Source organism: Trematomus bernacchii, unplaced genomic scaffold (assembly GCF_902827165.1).
Source record: "Trematomus bernacchii unplaced genomic scaffold, fTreBer1.1, whole genome shotgun sequence".
In the NCBI taxonomy this organism is placed as follows: Eukaryota; Metazoa; Chordata; class Actinopteri; order Perciformes; family Nototheniidae; genus Trematomus; species Trematomus bernacchii.
This window is the reverse complement of record NW_022988098.1, coordinates 18,865-40,061: the sequence shown is the minus strand read 5'-3', so window position 1 is coordinate 40,061 and position 21,197 is coordinate 18,865. Positions and strand designations below refer to the sequence as shown.

Below are 21,197 nucleotides of genomic sequence, written 5' to 3'. Positions count from 1 at the left end.
CAAGTCATTATATGACCATACATAGAACTCAAGTCTGCTATAGATAAATAACATATGATAATCCCATAAAAAGTCTATAAAGTTTCCTTGTTTGCAGAATTTTTTTAATGTTTTAACCCCCCAAACACGCATTAAAGAATTCCTTTATCAAAAGATTATATCTGTAATAGTAGGATACACTTCTAATGCCACAGATTGAAACACATTAGAGCCACATTGCCTCACTCTGGGAAGATCTTTGCTGCTTGATTTAGTACTGAGTTGTAAAAGTGGCCACGCTGTGAAGGGATATAATAGTTTTAAGAGTGCCGCCTACAGTTACATTATTCATTCTTACACCTTGTCTCGCTGGGTTAATTAGTGAAGAATTAAACAATAGTGAAGTTAACAATCTCCATAAAGGACCTCAGCAGGTCCCCAGTCGCCGCTTTGGTAAACAGTGCTAATGGTCCTAACGAAGACACTCAGACACAAACTCTGGGTGTATGATGTAGTGTCCGGCCTGGTAGGGCTTCACCACGTGGAAGCAGCTGTAGCACCCACTGTAGAGAGACCATCAGAGCAGAAATTAGACCACAATGGTTCTTACTTTTGGCACACTTTGACAGATTCTTTCAATATTCACCTATTATTCTGGCTGCTAGACCTTCGTAGAGAGTGGTATTGAGGGTTGGTGGTTTGGGGTCTTGTTCGGAGCTGGGCCCCTGCATGTTGCCTGTCCATAACAATGTCATTTTGTCAGGATGAATCATTAATATTGCTCATTAACAAACAGTATCTAGGGTTTTCAGGGTCTAAAGGTCAGGTCAAGAGGTCTCTTACCTGAGTTGCGGTGCTGATAGTGGATAGACAGCCCTATGAAAGTCAATTTGAATGCAAAGAAAATCTATTAGAATCAAGTTTGGTTAGAGGCTTCTTTAGACTGTGTATAAATCCAATGTAGTTCTACCTTGCTGTTGGCTTCCTCCAAGCTGCATGAAGCTTAAACTCAGTGCCAGAAGGAGGCTCAGTCAGTTGTAGTTTCTGCAGTGCGTCAGCAGAGGGCAGAGCTTGTGCTGGGGATGGGTTGACAGGAGGCATGAGGTTTGGTTTGCCTGTTATCAGGTAGTTGTCTGGACAAGTCACAACTGGACTGTGGAAAGATAAATGTCTGACAGGGGGGAAGAGGGGACGGCCAATGTCCGCAGGGGGCGAGGGGTGTGGTAATGTGCGGCGTGACCTGTAGTTGGACTGAAGGCTCTTGGGAAACAGAAAGTCCTGTAAAGACAAGGGATAAAAGGTATGGGTAGAAATAGAAAATAAGAAGATAAGGTGATTTAAAAACAATATGTAACTGTCGTTCTTACAATTAGTTCTATATATCTTTTTTACATGTACAGCAACTCATATTGATATGATTTTACTATAATAATAATAATAATAATAATAATAATAATTTAAAAAGCAGCTTTAAAATCCGTCTTTACAAAGTGCTTGGATAAAAGCAAAGAAAGAAAAAATATGTTATACATTAATACAATAGTTTTTAAAGGAATAGAAATATGATAAACGGAATAGAAACGCAATAAAAGGAATGTTAAGACCACATAAAAAGAACTGTATTTATTCAGTTATGTATTCTTTTTGAATTTACCAAGAGATTTCAAGATTCGTTGAAGATTATGTCTTTCTCTCAGTTCTCAGAACGTAAAGAACATTCATGCTTTAAATTAGTTATAATAAATTAAAATGTGTTGAGTAGGTTTTAGGCTTTTTGTTTCCTTTACAGAAGGATGACTATACTCTCTATCTCTCCTGATCTCTGTTTACTCCATGTCGGGGGTGAATAAATAGGCATTGAGGAAGTTCTGAATAATAGATGTGATACAGCTTTCATCCAGCAAAGGGAAATGTAAACAACCAGCCACCAATTAGAGTAAGGCACAATAGTGTGGCTTAATGAAGATACTGCCAACAATAAGTGACCCAATTAGCCTTGTTTGACATCGAATGCATAAAATGTTAAATTATTTCAGTAGCTAAATACATTGATTATAGGAAAACCACTTCCATTTTCTCCAGAAACTGTCCTTGCACAATCATAAATAAATATCCCTTTAAACCCATGCAGTCCATGCTGTTCCTCTTACCGGCCGGGGCTGGGGGTTGTTCCTGCGGTGGGCAGAGGTGGGTCGAAGCTGTTCTCGTTTTGCTGTGCCAGGAGAGGCAAACTGCTCTTTGTACATAGTTAAATAAGGCTGAGGAGCCATCTTCGCTTATCGTCTTTTCACCTGCTCCGCTCCAGTCTGTTTAAAAGTTATGTGCATCCTTCTCCTCCCCTGTCACCTGGTAGCTCCTCCCCTCATTCGTGTGCATCTGTTATTCTTTTACCTGCACTTTTGGTATGCAAATGTCCTGACGTGTGTGTTTTCTCCACTGAAAACTGTTGCTGGGTTCTGCACGCCACCTACTTTATGTGTATATATTACTCTTCCTGTGTTTAATGGATCAGAACACAGCACGTTTGCATGCATCAGTAGCTGTAAACCCTGCTTGGATCACCGAACAACTACAGTAGATGGTAAAATCTTTGTTATACATGCAGCTATTGTGATGAATCTAGGCTATATGTTGTAAGAGACGGGTGAAGAGCATTCTTGGTGAACCAGAACATCTCTTTGTGCCACCTGAGCACTCGGACACTAATCCCCTTAAGCACCACAGGCCCCCTGCAGAGACACACATACCTGGGGTCACTCTCCATGACTCCCTCCCAGGGGCCCTCACAAAGTAACCAGCATTGATCTCAAACATAAGGCTTCCAGCTCTTTTGCTGGCTCAAAGTGAAAGCAACATAAGTCTTATCTGAGCTGCAGAACTGGATGGGATTTCTAAGAATCTCCCACCACCCAGGGTCACCTCTATCCACTGTCAGCATGCCACATGAGCATCAATAATTCACCAAAGCGCTGCAGGGTGCCATTGTGTCTCCACTGCTTTCACTGAGTTATCTGTGACAGGAACTGGCTGTTCATCTTGCTGCAGTGGTCAGGTCTGGTTTGACAGCCACGTTAAGCCCAGTCAAATCCATGTCAACAGATGCAGAGAGGACATGGGGAATCATAGTAATGATGTGGCAGGAACGACCTTCACTGGGCCTCTAAATCAAATCCAATCACTAGTTTGTGTTCCCTTCTGTAGTATACTTTGACGCAAGGCAAATCCCAAACTCTTCCTTTTATTCATACTCTCTACATCTCTTCCAAACAACAACAGTACAGTGTATTTGATCGAAAAATTGATAAACATTTCAAAGCAAATGCATGCTTCTTTAAGTTATGCATGATGATCAGCCTCAGAAGATTCTTGTTGCATGGCTTTCATGTTCTGCACAGCCAGTGAAGCAGAAGTCCAACATGTGCGATGCAGACTTCAAAGCCCTTGTCATAGACTCACAGTGTTATTTACTCGTGCTTGTATTTCGCTGCCGCTTTGAGCTTTATGTAGAGATAATCAAAATTCTGTAAGAGAGAACAGACAAATGCTGTGAGAGAACAAACCGGAAGTGTCAAGTGTTCAAAGCACAAGAAGAAATGCAGGGTGCTATGCAAAACAGTATGAATGGACAATGTAAAAAGGGTACATTTACGGACCTGTATGGTGTAGTAAACGATTGCCAAATAAGCCGCAATGCAGCCGCCGAGGAATAGATCAAAGGCTGCAGGCTTCACTCTGGAAGAAAAAGCATTTGAGTGTCCAAACATATTGAAATAAAAGTAAGCACAAGATGTATTTGAACACAGAAATATTTACCTGTACATCACAATTTGTTGGTTCATTTGATCAAAAAAGGTAATGTCAGGGTCCCTGTTTGAAGAAAAATTGTTGATCATTAGTGATATTGTTGGATTTCCTCCTGCATTGATCAGCATGTGTTTGCTTCTTCTTCTACAGCGTACTTCTTGTCCTGTCGGAAGGTGTGTCTGTGAACCTGCTGCAGGTAACGCTTGAACTCGTGCTCCAGAGAGTTAACCAGCAGGATGTGAGCCGGCTCCTTATCCAGCAGCTGGGTGGCCCGAGGGACCGACGTCAGAGAGGACATCAGACTCAACATGCGACTGTCGTGAAAGTCCTACAGCCACAATTTAGACGTTTATTCACCAAAAGAAGAAAGTAGGAAAGGTCTCATGTTCCATTGCACAAAATAAAAGTTGATGTATGGTCAAGGTGTCTCAATATTGACCCATGAGAAACCAAATTCTTTACATTTTACACTCCAATATATATTTAAATAGTGGGTTTAGTCAAATGCCTCCAATCATTGAATTAACTGAATTAACAAGCTGCAGTTAATACTAGGACCCAGGCCCTTGATATACACTGCAATTCCCATAAACTAACACCAGAGGTCAGCAATTGTCAAAGATGCATTATATAAATGATTATATTTACCAAAATAACCAGAAACTTACCAATTGGCCCTTGAACACCTGCATATCTTTTGGTGAACCCTTGTGAAAATAAAGGGAGATCAAAAAGATTAATTACAATGAAATGCAGATGAAAAGTGTCAATTAGGATGCATGCGTTATGTTTGTATGCATTTAATCACCTTGTCAGAGAGATTGTACATATAACGTGCCAATGTCTCTGCTACAATGATGCCATTACGTTTCATTTTCCTGAAGTCCACTTGTGACCTGTGGGAAGACACAATACAACTGTTATGTGTTTCTTTGCATCATCTCTTCATATCCAGTGTCTAATAATCAGAATCAGAATTAAGAACCCACATGGTGTCTAGCATGGAGCCACGGAGCTCAGATTTGGGGTCTTCAAGACGAGACAGAGTGAAACTTGGTATCCTGCGCAGGCTGTAGCGCTCGTGTTCCCACGCTACTGAGGACTCCACAAGATTGATCTTCTTATGGACCAATCCCACCTTCACCCAGGGGAATCTGGAGGACACCACCTGCAGGAGAATTCACACATTTGAAGTCCAAGAAAACTGAGATAAACCAAGTCCATTTCTCTGGACCTAGCAGTAAAGTTTCTTTACCTCCTCCAGCTGTTCAAGGAAAGACTGTATGGGACTGTCTGGTTTAGGAGGGCGGGACACGTGCATGTACAGTTCATCACTGTTGGCCAGTGTATCCAAACACAGCACAAACGCCACATTATCATGGAGCAGACTGGACTCTGCAGAGAAAAAGTTTGGAGGAAATATGTAAATGGACTGCTTATGTTCAGATATAGTAGTCCAAATACTTCAAGAAAAACTCACCAGCGTGGTCCAGATTATCTTCAATCCATCTCTTTGTGCCAAGGAAATTGTATTTTCCTCCTCCAGTTAAGGAGAACATTAAATTGAATCTAAAAGACCAAAAATAAATCAGAAGCTTGTTGTACTTTTATACTTATACTGTAAGCATCACTGGGAAATTTGGACACATATACACACTAACTAGCTTATTTAACCTTATTTTAAAAGATCCTTTTGTTGGGGGGGACTGTAACTCACGGTGGTTTGGTGCCTGGGCTACTAAAAAGCTTCTGGAAGAGACGAACTAACTCCAGCAGGATGGTGACGCCACTGCCATTAGAGTCTGCTCCGTACGACAACCACTGTGGTAAAAACACAAACATATATATGAATGGAGAAAGAATTATACTGCAAATGTAAAAATAACCCTTGACCCCTTTTTCAAGACATATTTGCATACAATTATAAAATCCATACTTATTCCACACATTAGTGTCCACATGTATTTTAAAAACACAAGTAAAGTAGTAATAAAGTAAGTTAAAATACATATGTTTCAATGTTAATGCTTTACTGTACATGTTGCTGGGTAGCTAACGTTTTAGCTTAAACCATTATAATACATTATACATTATTTTCTAGATTGTTTCTGTATTATAGATATTAATCTTCAAAGTAAATTAAGTTATCAAATACATTTGATGCAGTAGACAAAATACAAGTAATTAAGTTTATGTACTTACTGTAGTGCACTACAAGGGTATGTATTTTTGTCATTGCTAAACTCTGTTTTTTGCGTCGTCTAAAGGTATTCATAGATAAAATACAGAGTAAATACAAACTGTTTAGATTGCATCACATTACTGCAATTATTTCCTGTATTTATTTTCTGTTTTATTTCCTAAAAGTTCCTCTTTTCATGCCCCTGGAGGGTTTTATATACATTTTCCTTGACAGTCCCGTGCAAAACAATATATTGGATTTGGATATTTTTAGTAGTTTGCATAGAAACAACCAAACAGTACTGAAAATTGGATTCATAATTTGTATGTAACTCACTGGTGCTAGCCCGTAGGAATCATAGTGGGCGGTGATTACGATTGTGGGTGCATCCTCCTCGGCTCCGGGAAGCACTCCCTGAAGAAAACATCAGCAGTTATACATGCAGAAATAACGCCTAATCACAAGCCAAACTAATCCAGTTTGAAAACTGAAGAATGTCAATCAAATGTTTTAAATCATCTGTCCTGGTCCCATACTCACCTCCAGTGTGGTGAAGGTGGTGTCAGTGCTGCTCTTTATAGCAGCAGTGTTGCTCAACGACATCTGAAAGGCTGTAGCTGTCACCATACTTCGAAGGACTGCCAAAAATGAAAAAGCATATAAACCTCAGTGTAATGTTTTTTCAGCATCTTCACAGTAAAAATAACCTCTTGCACCCCTCACCTCTGACAAATATAGACAAGGTCCTGGTGGCTGCAGCTTGCTTGACTTCCTCATACATGATAAGCAGTTTCTCATCCTCAGGCGCCACATATACGGGAATGAGGATCTCCTTCAGCAAGACCTCACTCTCACTCACCATGAAGGACTGCGAGGGGAAAAGAGGATTGTTGAAACTATTCTTTTGGATGCCCTGTGGTGTGGTGATCATTAACACTTGAGCAGGCTGTTTACCCTGGAGCACTAGGATGTGAGATATGACATTCAGAAACTGCTTGATGGATCAGAAAAGATGCTGTATTATGTGTACTTGTTGCCTTGCAGCATGTCCTGAAGCAACTTGTTACCTGTATTGAATCGTAGGGGACGGCAGAGATATTTGTGGGCAGCAGGATGAGGATGGCAGCAGCATTTTGCCTCTGGGCCTCGAGGTATTTCTCTGTGGTGAAGTCTATCACTTTCATGATGACGCAGCGGCGGGTCAGCACCGGCTCGTCTGCTGAGCGTGCCTCTGCCCCCAAGATGGCTCCACGGCAACCTGAACACACAAATAAAAGACGAGTGTGAAATGAACACAGGCCACTTAGATTTTAAGCTGTTCTTCAAAGCAGAAATACAAAAGGAAATAATACGTCTGTCACTAAGTTCTTTAAGTTGATACTCATCCTTTTTAGCCATGGATGTACACTTATTTGACTTTATTTTTTGTATTACTAATGTGTGCTTTTCTTCTCTATATTAAGTTAGCTTTTGCCTTTTTTTACCTATGTCACTTTTTACTGTAACACTGTACATTTCCCCACTGTGGCACTTATAAAGGATTTCTGATTCTGATGATTCTGGTTTTAGAATATTGTAATATTTTAATCTGAGCTTTATTTATTTATTATAAAAATGTAACTGCAAACAATATCAGCTTATGTGATACTATACATTGCTATAAATGAGACACTTTATTAGTTTGAATTGGCTTAATTTCAATTAGCAACATTTTTTAAATTAGTGCATCTGTAATAATTATTCACCAATAAATATTGACTTTACACCAATGATCTTATTTGACGTGGCGATTTAGTGTGATCCCATCTCAATCTTATTGAATCACCAATCACGATTGGTTAGCAAATGTAACAGTATTCATATCTCTTTCTTAAGTTTAAGCTGTTATCCCTTGTGTTATTCACATCAACAGCATAATCATATGTTGCTTTATGTTAAATCTAAAAAGTAACTTGTGACTGCAACTCTGAGACATATGCAATGGAGCACAAATTCGAATAGAGGCGACTAGAAGTAAAAAAGCAGCATAAAATGAAAGGTAAACTACCTCAAACTGTAAGTAAATGTACTTTCCAGCACTGGATGTGCAACTCTCTGAACTTACCATACTTCTGTTGTACTAAGTTGTACTGTTGCATCCTGTAGGCAGTGAACTCATGGGAGGAAACTGGATGGAAAGCAGAGCCATGCAGCGACTGGACGCAGAGCAGCAGCACGGCAGCTACACTCAGCTCTCTCGGCAACATGATGTCACGTCCTGCCTTCGTCCTCTTATAGCCTCAATCTACAGTATGAGGGAAGGGTGACGTTACAGGAAGCTTCATTCAATACATTACATTTCATTGAGCTGCTGTTTTTATACAAAGTAACTAACAAAAGGTGCAATCAACCATGAAGTAAGATATCAACTGAAAATAGCAAAAGAAAGTCCTGCAAGTACATTAGCTTTCAGTATGCCAAACCATTTTAAGTGCTACTGCATTGGCTTCAATTAACGACAAACCTTTCTGATAGATACAGAAGTGCAACTTTTTTTAGGTTTTTAGAATTGTTGGCCAATGTGTAGTCGAAACAGGTGGGTTTTCAGTCTGCAATGGAAGTTGTGTTGACTTTCTTCTGTCCTGATATCAATAGAGACCAGGCCATATATACAAGGCCAGTCTAGACACATTCAAATGTACATACGATTTCAATAGAGTCCAAATATTTTTTTATAGCAAGGATATTTGCTGTATTTGAAGTCTAAAGGTTGGCTATCCATATGGTCACGTAGAGTGTACCGTAGTCTCCATACTGTAACACTGACAGATATCTATGAAGTTCCACTATCTTTTTTGTGTGCAGGTAAATGTTCCTCACCAGTCTCCCAACGCTCCTCTCTCATGAACCTTCGTCCTACTCCTTGCTGCTCGGACATGAAACTAGCTCCTGGGATTCAAGGCGTCTCCTGTACTGTAGGTAAGCCACCATTCGCCATCTGCTTCTAAAGGATCAACTCAAGGCTAATCACAAATACCCAACCCCCCACCCCTTACACTCACTACTCCTCTATCTTTCTATACCCTCATTCACTTGAGTAGATAATCACACATCACCCGCAGAGACTCTGTGTGGGGGGCAAAAGGTTTCATACAGTAGCTATGTGTTGCATCTCCTGCAGGGACAACAGTTGGAGAGAGTTGCACTTGACTTACTGTCTATTGGTGACATGTGTAAAAGATTGCTTAAAAATAAAATGGCATAACAAGGAATTACAAAAACCAGACACCCTCCAACTGCAGATATCTAATATTTATTTTTTGATATGTTGCACTATACACAGAACTTTGACACTGTTAAAATCTAAATGGAACCAGTTCACAATCATCATTATAAGCACCTGACAAACAAACAAAAAATAAAAAGCTTCAGTCTGGATATGGATTATTTCCCATTCTTGAAAATAAATTAAAAAACGCACAACTGCAAATAAATAGCTTATGTTACAACACATTATTCTAGAGTCAAGAGATTAGTGAAGCTACACAACCCAGTGACACAATGTTGGCCTGCGACAGCCTGTGAGTGAATCAAATAGCATGATGTCAAAGAAAGAAGAAAAGAAACTCAGCACCATTTCCTCAATGTTGGTGTTAACTGTACAGTTATAGTAGCCATTTTAGTCACCTATTGTACTATTCGTGTATTTTTTCTACTTAATGCAAGTCGTTTTAAAATCTACACACATGGCACCATAATTTGCTAATTACATTTTTTCAAATACTTTTGTAATTTCAATGCTGTAGAAATATTGGGGCAGTATCATGTAAAGGAGATGCCCTTTTAAGTGTTAACAGATTAACAGGTTTTAGCATTTTTGTTCTCTTCCCAAGTAGCTTTTAGTTCCTTTACTCTTTACATACGTCACTATTCAGTTATTTCTTTGACCAGAGCAGTAACACCTCTTCCTTTGTTGACCATTCTTACATGTACGCAGATCTGGCACATCTTTAACCAAAAAAGCTCAAAGAGATGCTCTTTTTCCGCGGTTGTATCTGTATGGATTTTCATGTAAATGTAAACAAATTGTAAACGTGTAAACAAAAATCAACAGTTATGAAAGATGAATGCAATGTTTTATATAACGCTGCAATATGTGCACAAAGTGAATCAAGATCAAGTTGTTCATAGTAGATGTGCGCAGTATTTCAAAAGTAATTTCACATCCTAATCTCAAGTCCCTTGAATACGAGTCATACAGAATACACTTCAGCTTGTCACGAGAGAAGAACTTGCACCACAGTGTAAAGTGCACAAATACTTAGAACTGTAGTCATATGAAAAGAAATAAGAGTGTATCTAGGTTCAAGATTAGCTAAATAGAAAATATTTTTTTAGGTGTCATCAGATGTGCATTTTGTGTTTAGGGAAACGATCTGTTGTTTCAGAGTAGATTCACATGCAGGTGACTTAATCTTCTAGATATGTCTTTAGAGTGATGTAAACGTGACAAATAAACAATTTGCGTTCGGTACTTCCTAAAAACGTACTCTTCAACGTTGTGGGAAACATCCATCGGCAAAAAAAAACATTGACAATACACAGCTGTGTCCTGTGCTACATATACACTTCCTTTCCACAAATCAAATCAAATAAATCGGTTATATTAATACCTAAAGGGGAATATGCGCAAATGTACAACCATACAAACCCTGTACACTTCAAAAAAAACTAAATCTCATATCATTTCCATTCTGGCAATATGGAATCACTTTAAAGACATTCTTCTGAACCCACAACAGGTATGGCCAAAATTGCACAATGTTCTATGTATTTGCACATATTCTAAGCCTCGTATTAATATTCCTATTAATATTTTGTAACAACATTCATGGTGCTGACTGCCTTTGTGCTCCTTGTACACATTCACACACGTGGGGGCTCACATGGGCAAACACAAAGTAGATTCGCGCTAACTTGTGAGCGGTTCTGACATTATTTTGACAGTTTCTCTCTACCTACTGAAATTACAGTGAGTGTACCTACATTTGAACTAACTTTGTGTTTTTTAAGAGCACGCCTCACATAATGTATCGTCAGCACAAGGATGTGTTAGGAGGTCGATTTAAACTGCGCAAGCCGGTCATTAGGACACAGTGTTAACAGGCAACATGCAAAAACTATTTGTTTTCAGCTTCTTTTAACTGAATATGACACAATTAAGCAATGAAAACAACCTTGGTGTAACAGAAAAACTTGAAAAAGAAAACTGGAATTACTCTCATAGTGTTTTGAGTGTAAGCATTAGTGTTTCATCAGCAGCTTGATGGCAGAGCACTTCCTTCTTTGACATTTTCAGACCCACATGTCTTTTGACACATATATACACAGCAGACTGGCTAAAAGAAATGAGAACAAAATGGCCACTACAACACTTCCAATCTCTTCTTGTCCATCCAATCTGACCATAGTAGTAGAAGTCGACTCCATGGATGACACGGTAATGTCGCCTTGTCACCATTTCAGGTATTTTGATTCCTGTCAACCAATTTTGTTTCGGTTCTTCTCCAACATCTTTCATGGTCCTTATCCACAAGCATGAGATGGACGTCAAAGGAAGAAGAAGCAAAAGTAACGTGTTTTCCTTTAGAGGTAATGTTTCTGCCATCAATCGAGTAAGATGCACAGATCCAACCATAGGAGGAACGTGCACAGATACTGTACATATTGACTCTTCTCCTCAAGACCTATCTACATCTCTTAATTTAGCCTTTATAAAGCCTAGTTTCCCCTTTGTGCCTCTGCCAGCCGATAGTTCTTCCTCCTTTCTGCCACTCTGGTCAGTAGTTGGCCTCTGTGCAGGTGGAAGGCAGGAGGTTTTTTTTGGGGGGGGGTGGTGCTACTGGATTTGACAGGCTGTGGAGGGAGCAGCCTGGCAACACATGCAGGTGGGGTTGACTGCTTTGGGGGGGATCAGATCCAGATCCTCGTCATCCGGGATCTCATCGAGCCGGTACCCATCCTTCAGGAGCTGGATGTTCAAGTCCTGGTTGATCTGCTGAGGATGCAAAAAGAGCAGTATCAGCAGAGCTTCGGGACAATTTTGACAAATCCTTCAGCCGGGAGACACCTTGTTGGTTAAATTAGCCTTATGTTAATTCCAAAAATCTTAATATAGGTGTTCAAAACAATGGTGATCCGAATAAATTAAATATTACAGAAACAGAAGGCAGCAGTGTATAGTGCAGGCAGATCAGTGGTGGCAATGAGGGGAATCAAGAAGCACAACATAACAAAATATATTCTACTCTAAGAGGAAGAAATGAAACAGGAATTTGGATATGACTTATGGAGAGATAATTACAGATGATTGTGACTATGAGTCCTCCGAGAAGACAGTATACATTTTTTCCAATGGGTGCACAGATACCTGGTGTGACAATGGAACTGGGTGATCAGGTGTTGATGTTTGGGGGTTCACCATATGACGCAGTGAAACAGTATAATGCGTGTATAGATACCTGGTCCCTCAGACATCTCACCTCGGCTGAGGAGTATCCTGATGACGAGTATCTGGACATGTCGAAGTCATCGTCACTGAGAGACAGGAGACAGCAGAAGTTAGACACAAGACACAAACATATGACGGTCCAAACAATAGTAACATATGGTCACTTTTTTAACGAGCAGTTCGGAGCAGCACATGTTGAGATATCCTGACTTTTAGGCGAAGTATAGGTAAGCCAATAGAAGGTGGCTCCTTCATTACCCATAATGCAATTCTGTAAGCTCTTTTGTCTTTCAAACTATGTGGTCCCAGTCTGTACTGCAGACTTTCTGTTTCAAATAAGTAGAATGTATGTATTGGTTTTTTTTAAGGTTTGTTTTTTACAAAAGGATAATATACAAAAGAAACTTAAAATGCAGTTGAAAAACGCAACACAGACAGATCAGATATAAGTTATATAAATACATATTGAGAACATAACATTTGAATATTAGAAGACTTAAATAATTAAATTAAAAAAACTGGAGTATGAAGATATGAAGTCAGTCACTATATATATTTTTTTATTGTTAATAATTATCAGAGTGAATAATAAAATCTTTAGTGTAGAAAGATTTAGTAGCTTTTAAATTAGTGACTCCCTATCCATCCAAATGTATGGGATATTAGTAGGTGAGAAATTGTTTTCGGTATTCGGTTTCCAAAAAGGTAATTCAAGGTTATTGTATATTTATTTATTTTTAACTTAGTTTTCTTACACATGAAAACATTACAACCGTTTTCACAGACTGAGTAGTAAGCCACATGTCCCTTTAAAGAATACTTTAAAGCTAACATGCTGCTGCCGTCTCTTGAGTCCTATGAAACGATTGGCTTTAACAATGAGGCTTGATGTTCACACTGTAGCGACATGTTCAACAAACTACAGGCAACAATCAACCCTTTTTAGTATAGATATGTTCTAAGAAGTAGAAATATCAGGCCAAAACAGCAAACAGGCTTTTTCCACTAAATGAGTAATCTGCCCTCGTCACTGTAAACAAACAGAACAGAGTGTCATTGTATAAAGCCTCTTCACGTGAAACTAAAATGTGGACAATAAACAAACGGGGGTCCTGTGTGCCAGAAAGCTTGTCAGAGGGTGTGTGCATGATGCAATACATGATGCAAGCGTGGTTAGCTTGCAGAGTGCTCATTTCACATGAGAGAGTTTCCCTGGTGAGGACACAAAGGGTGGGACTCATCTGCGTCAAATGCAGACCTGCTGGTACAGAGTGGAAGGGAGCACACATTTCCCTCTGAGCCGCTTTTCCCCGTCCAAATCCTCACCCCGCTATCCGCTAATCCTGCGCCCTGGGAGAGGCTTTACCCCCTTTTTGGGATCCCTTCTGTTAAGAACTCTCTCAAGTTGCTCTATGGATTAATGTTACCATGATGACAGAGGGAGACCTGCAAAACTACAAGATGGAACATGTCCTGTCCTTTAGGTCAGCCTGACAAAGTTGTTTTTCATACAGTGTGATATTTTAGTGTTATGAAATAATGTACATACCTGTCAGTGTCCAGTGCCACCAGGGGCTTCTCATCTGGGCTCTGGTCTAAAGAGGAGTAGCCTTTATTTGGCACGACCAACCTGAATATGAGCACAGAAAAGGAGACAGACAGACACAAAGAGGACAGATTTGAAAAAGCAATTTTCACCGGGCAGTCAGATGCATTCCTACTGAAACACCCACTAACATAGGAAGATAGGAACAGTATAATTGTACTGTAAATGTTGCTTTTCTAACGTGTCACAAAACATAAAAAATGGGGGCTAATCTGTAGCTTTCAGACTGCAGGCGTGTCTAGATTATCTTTTCCCTTCGGAGACTCTGAGTCCAGACCAGTCGGTAGCCTTTCTTATATTTCCACTAATCCACTGGGGAGTAGGATTAGACAGATGAGCCAGTTGTCAATGTTGTGGGTTGTACTGGGTTTATGCTCACCACTCGCACCCCCTTCCTCTCAACAGCTTTGTTGTGCGTTGTAGCAGTAGCATTACGAAGTCAAATGGCGTCTAATGACCCAAGCAGGTTGGCAGCTAATAACGGCTTCATTAGCAGGCCGAGCGCAGGTTACAATAAAATATTGCTTGAGATGCTAATGGTTGCAAAGTGTAACATTTGTGCTGGAGGACACAACAGGAAATGAGCAGGCGGTGGAAGCTGTTACCTTGTCCTGGAATTCTTCTTGGGCTGCTGATTGACAGGACTTCCCACAGTGCCATTCTTCACTGATCCCTTCCTGGCAAGATCCCTCTGTTTCTCTGGGCAACCACAGGATGTGAGGTCATCATTAAATGATTCAATACACCTCAACTTCAAGACCGTCAGTTGTGGATTATTTAGTGTAGGTAGTTGAAAAAAACATTCAAATATGTTGAAAAGAAAATACTTTTCATTGCATCTGCTCTACAGCTGCTATAAATTATACAGTCGAGTCTCTGTAGCCAGCACAGGCAAGACATTTGATTCATTATAAATGTCTTTTACAGGATGCAATCTTGAACATTTTTGAAGTGCTGACTTCAGGGTTTCAGAAAACAATATTCTTTGGCAATGTATTTGGAACAGAGCCCTTAGGAGTAAATAAAAACAAGGAATGTGGAGTGTGACAAGGCTTTCACAGTGTTGTGGCAGTACAAAAACAGTGGCAGCTCAGAAATGTTATGGCACCTGTGACAGTAGAAATAAACTGACAATGACATATTATACTCTCTGAGCATTGTATGGTACTAGATCTATGTTTAACTGATGTCGAATAGACTGATGTGTAACACAAATCTGCATACAGAGCTTTCTATTCTTTGCTACTGCTCCTGTTAAAATGTAATTATAGTCAATGTAAAGGCATGTGATATATTGATTTTGCAGTGTATTTGTGATACCTATTTGGACTTGCAGTGGTGAGGGCTTGTAGTTCATGGCCACAGACTCTCCCTTTGTGTCAGGGTCTGCCTCTGAGGTGGAGGATGCAGCTGGGTCCTAAAATTGAAAGCAGAGGGAATAGTTTTACAAAGCATGAAATATGAAATTAAATCAATTGACAACAGCTAGCAATGTTACAATGTTATGTATTAAGGTATCAATCAAGGATAGATTATGCAATATGATTGATGCAAAGTAAAGACATCTATACACGTCATCGTCTTAACGAAGCGCCTTTATTTTGAGATTCCTGTGGCACGTCTGGGTGACCATTTCTGTGAAAGCGCACCTCCTTCATGAACATCAAACAGTGCTTTAACATGAGAGTAGTGACACAGTATATAGGAGGTATCTTTTTTTTTTTCTCTTTTTCTCGAAAATTATTGATTGTTTCTCATTTAAGTGTCTGGAAGAACCCAGTAATAAAATAATATTATAATTGCTTTTTGTGAGTTGATACAAATATATTTTCCCAAATCGATCCCAGGCCCCTGAATTTTATCTAATCAAAATCGTATCTTAGCAGACTTTGTGATACCAGAATTATCGTACTGTTATCCAAATAATCTATATATATTGCATCATAGGGACACTTGCGATTTACACCCCTAATAACAAACGTGAACAACAAACATGTGACATCTTATTTTAGAACAATCTCATATATCTCAGATACATATCCTGGGGTCCTGTCTCTTCATAGACTACATTGTTTGCTAATTCAGAAGCCGACAGGAATTTAACTTTGACCCAAGGCTTTTACTAGTAATACAATTCAAATCCACTTGTTCTATACTGTCATCGGGCACCTGAACACTGTCCTGAGGGAACACTCAACTCAAGAGCAACCATCTGATTCATCACCAGCTAGCACTGGCCCACATAGACCACAAAATGAGCTCTTTTTTTAGGACCCGCATGTGTCCAATACCCTGGCAAGATTTCCCAGGCCTATGTGCAACTATAGCTGCCTGGCTTGCAGCATCAATAGGTCTGAGTGTTCTGCCTCATCGACAGCTCCGTCTCTTTTATGTGTGAGCAGTGATGCCATGGGGAGGAGGCCGTGGGAGAACAGGGAGGTTGCTGTTGGAGCCACGGTTTCCCCAGATTGAGAGAGGGGAGCTGGGCCGCGCTAGGCCTGCTCCGTGACAGAGCTCCACATTATGTTGTTCCTACAGGCCTCCCCTTGTTGCACTCTGAGGGTCCCCAAAGGCCACATGGGCGAAGGCTACCGAGCATTTGGCTGTCAAACACTCTGTATTCTCTCCAGAGAAATGGCTGCTATATTTAAACGATCAAAATTAAATAACTGGAGCTGAAACTCAGAACACTACAGTTGAAAAATCACATGGGATCAGATCACTTCTCACATACTTGTATGCTACTTGTATTCATATATTTTAATAATGTAAAATACAATCTATAAGTGTTTGATATCTATTTTAAAAAACACTTATTTTTTTTTAATCATTGATCTTAAGTGTCTCTAAAGATTGCAGGGGGATTGAGGGGATTACAAAATAAAAAGGTCTAGAGATATTATAGGAATTCAGGCCAATTCCATGTGACCAATAAAGCTTATCCAAAGCTTGATAAAAAATGCATGAGTATTTAGCAGGGACAGTGAGAGGCTTATTTGGCATATCAATTTCGACACGTTTAAAAACAAGACGCCTCCCAAAAACAAAATCTGGTAAAACAGCAAAGCACAACACGGATACATGTAATGTCAAGGTAACATTTGTAACATTTCACTCGAGCTGAATTGATTCTCAGAAAATAGTAGCCAACTATTTTGATAATGGTTTATTGGTTAAACAAATTACTCGTGCAAAAAGGGCAGCTGTTTGAGCTTCAAATATGGAGATTTCATGCTTCTTCTTGGTTTAATTACATAATTAAATCAATGTCTCTGAGTTTTGTAATGACAAAACAAGACATTTAAAGACTTCCTCTTGGACTTTGAGAAACTGGGCTGGATATGTTTCACTATTTATGGATATTTTATAGACCAATTCATCTAGAAAATAATCAGCAGGTTAATTCGATGATGAAAAAAAAGAGTCTGCTGCCAACCTTAGCAATTCGTCTCTTGTTATAAAAGAACATGTCCCCACTTCTCTACAATATCGAGAGATGAATGACAGCTTGATGTTTTTTTTCTTCAAACTGTGATCCACTAAAGCCATTCACCTTTAATGCATTCAATAGATGTATTCTAATCTAGCGATGAAGCATTGCTTCATCTGGCTGGAATAATTCATGAGAGCTGCAACAGTGAACTAGGAGCATGAAAGCACAGCACACAGATGAGGCCTTCCCACTGTAACGAGCACACACACGCTCTTTCTGTTCTGTGACAGGCCCTTCCCTTAGATCATTAAGGCTTACCCAAAGGATCTTCTTTTTCACACTTTTCTTCCACCATGGACAGATACTGTGATGAGGTAGGGTCAAATTGTCTGTCAAGTAAATCCCTTTGAAATTATGCAGCAGAACTGGCGGTTATTAATGAAAGAGACTAAGTATTATGATGTCTGGGACAGAATTCACTGCCACTTCTTCAACATAATATGCCTCCATTGCTGATACACACTACCGGGGTATATCCCACAATAAACAAACCTGTCTTAGAGTAAAACAGCTTACACGATATCAGTTTAAAATGTGGCCTAAAAAATGTGAAATAAAGTTCAAAAACCTATACACAATAAGGATGTAGTAATATTATGTTTACTCATCCTGTACAATTTCTAACACTTTCCATTTTTTGATATGTATTGTGTAAGGAGGTAATTGGACAGTATTAATCACTTATCTCGGTTTGCACCAAAAGTAGAGCTATGATATTGGATGTCACAGGAAATGTGATAAATGCAAATGCCGATCCCACTGTTGTGATTGCAATAGGTGGTGTGTTCTTCATAGTATGATGCTTTTCCTAAAATATATATATTTTAAACTTTATATAGATAAATGCTTAAAGTAATCATGATCTATTTAACTGTAACCCCTGTATCATGATAAATAATGTATCGCCAGAACTTGCCAATACTCACAGCCTTAGTATAAAAAAAGTCCTAATGCACCACTATTTTGAGGAGTTACTCACAAAATGTAGTTGAAAAGACCCAAAATGTGATAGGCTGTTTATATATTAAGAGCCTATAGTTCCTTGAAAATCGTACGAAAGTGTTGACAACAACTAACAATAATAACCTAGCCTTCGACTTTTGGGATGACACAATGGGGGTTATAATATATGAAAAGTCCAACAAGGCAAGTGGCCATGACCTTTAACATGCATTACCTTAACCCTTATGCATTGCGCTCACTCATAGTCTCACACACACACAAAGACATATAAATGAGACGACCTCTTAGTGTATCAGTTTCACCAGCCTGTCCTCCAACTCCTTTACTGCCTCTGATGATGAAGAGCTACAAGGTTGCTGACACAGCACAGACAGCAAGCGATTGCTAGGATTATACATCACAGCCGACCACTGGCCAATAGCAGTGTAGACTGATACATCAGGTGACCAATAAATCAGCTGCTTGCTATCCTTATGACAATGTTAGCCGGGCTCTCGATGTTGCCTACAGTAATCATTCTCAAAATGTCCTTGTGCTTAATGCAAAAAAGGGCATGTTTTAATAAAGTGTAGGTTAATAAGAAATACCAAGTGAATAATTACATCTAAAGTTTGAAAGGTATTTTATAAAATACAATATATCAGTGATTTAAATCCCTCAAATTGCAAAAGAAGCTGTTTTATTTGCGTGAAATTGGCAGAAAAACAAGGAGGCAGGTGCCAAATGTATTCATGTTGTTTTAGGAATCACAATGAAGTTATTAGCATTCAAATGCAGAGCCATGTGTGCCAGAGCTACTGTGACACAATCAGACACGGTTTAAATGTGAGGGCCTGTTTCAAAGGATGGAGTTGCACATAAAAGCAAGGTAACATTTAAGATGTTGTTGTTCGACTCTACATTTACATGAGGTGATAAGAAATAAACTCTGTAATATCAAGAGTTTTCTGACGAAGAAGACACTGCCGCACAATCCTCTGACTGATACTGGATTTCATTCCACAGAAATCACATTGGATGAAACATGAGAGCAGACTGATCAAATCTTCATAAGGAGAGGCATTTGCAGCTGCATTAAAAAGGAGACTTTCTGTTTCACAGAAGTATGTTCTTCTGTGAAATCTGCTGCGTTTAGCCTCAGGGGTTAGGAGGGTTGGGGAACACAGGAACGATAATGAACAGTAGAACATGGAGTTCTGCTTTTGCCTTTCAAAGCAAACACTTGAAAAAAAAAAGGGGGACAGCTGTTTGAGATGGCTTTGTTTGAAGTATGGAGGCTGGTGTGTCAGAATGATCCATGGTCATCTATAAGCTGTATGGGTAAAGCTCAACTCAACATGAAATGAAGGGAACAACAACAGAGGTTCAGTAAGTTATTGCCGGCCATGACTTTTCATTTCAGATATTGTCCAGTGTGCAGGTTTGGCCTATTTTATACCGGCATCCAAACACATATGTATGTTATAAACAGTGAAAAGGGGAATAAAGCACGGATTATGTCATCACTGGCTGCAGCTGCAGTCTACCGTAGTCTAATTTTACTGGCAGGTCTGTCCTATAATAAATCATGGAAGGAGACTATTCCCCTACTATGGGCCTGCTCGAGCTAACCATCCTGAGGATTGCAGTCTGCAGCATCGGTGTGGATAGATATACTGTTCACTCGACCATATAGGCTCACAGCTCGCATCCTGATCCAAATGACACGTCACCAAATGACGAAATGTAAAAAAAAAAAAAATCCACTATGTCAGATATTGATGTAAACAGGCGCATAGTGACGTTGATTGTTTTTATAAATAATTATTTTAGCCAAATGCGTAGCTTAATTTATATGATAGAATAGAGTAAAGGCGTGTTTATTATTTAACCATGATATGTATTATTTATGTTATCACTGTCGGAAGAGATATACCGTTAGCTGCTATCCTTCCATCTTTACAATATCAATCTACACCCATCCCAAAGCTCCAGTTTGTGCTGAAGATGAAGATTGCTTATCGGTTGCTCACAAACACGGATTATGTCAAACAGCTGTCACACGATAAACCCACAAGCGAGACAAAAATGTTGCATTGAATAGATTAATTTGCATAAAATGTGTTTTTGTGTTTGCTCCCTTACCAAAGGCTGGGTCTCTCCGTTGACTGGAGGTACTTGGAACCGGTCGATTTCTTCCATCATTTTGGCAAAGCGTTATATAAACAAATACAGCAGTGAAGATAAACGGTGACTTGTGTCTAACTCTCCCGGTGGATGATGCTCGGTTGTTGGGATCCTTCGATTTTCAGCATGATAGCAGTTCGTTTTCCTCCATCCTGACAGAGGTGACTCGACAGCAAAACAGCAGTACCGCCCCACTTCCGGGTCTATAGAATATTCATGAGACGTCTGTCCAATCACAGAGCAGATCATATTGAAATGCGCATGAAACACATTCAAGCAATGATAGGACATTAAAATATCTTGTTATAGGCACACTACAAATGTTAACTTAAATAATACCACGTTTTCGAATGAAGTCCATATTTATTTTTGTGACCTTATATTACAGATAGTTGTGTCATTGCTCATGTGTTTGTCTATTCAGCCAAAGGTGGGGTAGGTAAGTTTGAGAAACCCTCGAGATACACTTTTTGTTATATTACATGGAATGCTCTTAACATCCCGATAGCAATGA

The 21,197-nt window shown here is 39.4% G+C and overlaps 3 protein-coding genes across 5 annotated transcripts; all 3 read right to left on the bottom strand.

The window, feature by feature from the left end:
* Positions 1–127: 127 nt before the first annotated feature.
* LOC117475647 lies at positions 128–2,267 on the bottom strand. Its single transcript, XM_034121965.1, has 5 exons — positions 2,130–2,267; positions 950–1,257; positions 823–855; positions 626–715; positions 128–542 (listed from the first exon to the last, which is right to left on the bottom strand). Exons 1-5 carry the CDS (start codon positions 2,247–2,249, stop codon positions 452–454), a joined length of 642 nt encoding a protein of 213 aa, XP_033977856.1. The 5' UTR covers positions 2,250–2,267; the 3' UTR covers positions 128–451.
* A 1,157-nt stretch (positions 2,268–3,424) lies between these two features.
* On the bottom strand, positions 3,425–8,211 carry zgc:109965 (uncharacterized protein LOC619266 homolog). The gene is made up of 15 exons (XM_034121950.1): positions 8,070–8,211; positions 7,033–7,223; positions 6,689–6,833; positions 6,506–6,603; positions 6,302–6,379; positions 5,501–5,604; positions 5,264–5,352; positions 5,039–5,178; positions 4,773–4,951; positions 4,592–4,679; positions 4,452–4,490; positions 3,939–4,111; positions 3,793–3,846; positions 3,633–3,711; positions 3,425–3,500 (listed from the first exon to the last, which is right to left on the bottom strand). The coding sequence occupies exons 1-15, from the start codon at positions 8,209–8,211 to the stop codon at positions 3,444–3,446; spliced, it is 1,656 nt and encodes a 551-aa protein (XP_033977841.1). The 3' UTR covers positions 3,425–3,443.
* A 1,024-nt stretch (positions 8,212–9,235) lies between these two features.
* fam219aa (family with sequence similarity 219 member Aa) lies at positions 9,236–20,866 on the bottom strand. 3 transcript variants are annotated; one of them, XM_034121936.1, is made up of 6 exons: positions 20,642–20,866; positions 15,382–15,478; positions 14,667–14,760; positions 14,005–14,085; positions 12,466–12,541; positions 9,236–12,002 (listed from the first exon to the last, which is right to left on the bottom strand). In XM_034121936.1, the coding sequence occupies exons 1-6, from the start codon at positions 20,699–20,701 to the stop codon at positions 11,844–11,846; spliced, it is 567 nt and encodes a 188-aa protein (XP_033977827.1). In that variant the 5' UTR covers positions 20,702–20,866; the 3' UTR covers positions 9,236–11,843. The 3 variants fall into 3 exon arrangements, with proteins under 3 accessions (XP_033977827.1, XP_033977828.1, XP_033977829.1); XM_034121937.1 differs by having other exon boundaries at positions 12,487–12,541; XM_034121938.1 differs by having other exon boundaries at positions 9,236–11,999; positions 12,487–12,541.
* Positions 20,867–21,197: the final 331 nt, after the last annotated feature.

Coding starts and splice junctions, on each gene's coding strand:
- LOC117475647 (XM_034121965.1), bottom strand. CDS start 2,249: ATGGCTCCTCAGCCTTATTTAACTATGTACAAAGAGCAGTTTGCCTCT. Junction 1,258..2,129: donor ACAACCCCCAGCCCCGGCCG/GTAAGAGGAACA, acceptor TTGTCTTTACAG/GACTTTCTGTTTCCCAAGAG. Junction 543..625: donor TCTAGCAGCCAGAATAATAG/GTGAATATTGAA, acceptor GTCTCTCTACAG/TGGGTGCTACAGCTGCTTCC.
- zgc:109965 (XM_034121950.1), bottom strand. CDS start 8,211: ATGTTGCCGAGAGAGCTGAGTGTAGCTGCCGTGCTGCTGCTCTGCGTC. Junction 6,604..6,688: donor CTTGTCTATATTTGTCAGAG/GTGAGGGGTGCA, acceptor CATTTTTGGCAG/TCCTTCGAAGTATGGTGACA. Junction 3,501..3,632: donor TCGTTTACTACACCATACAG/GTCCGTAAATGT, acceptor TCTCTCTTACAG/AATTTTGATTATCTCTACAT.
- fam219aa (XM_034121936.1), bottom strand. CDS start 20,701: ATGATGGAAGAAATCGACCGGTTCCAAGTACCTCCAGTCAACGGAGAG. Junction 14,086..14,666: donor AAGAAGAATTCCAGGACAAG/GTAACAGCTTCC, acceptor GCTCATATTCAG/GTTGGTCGTGCCAAATAAAG. Junction 12,003..12,465: donor TGAGATGTCTGAGGGACCAG/GTATCTATACAC, acceptor TTGCATCCTCAG/CAGATCAACCAGGACTTGAA.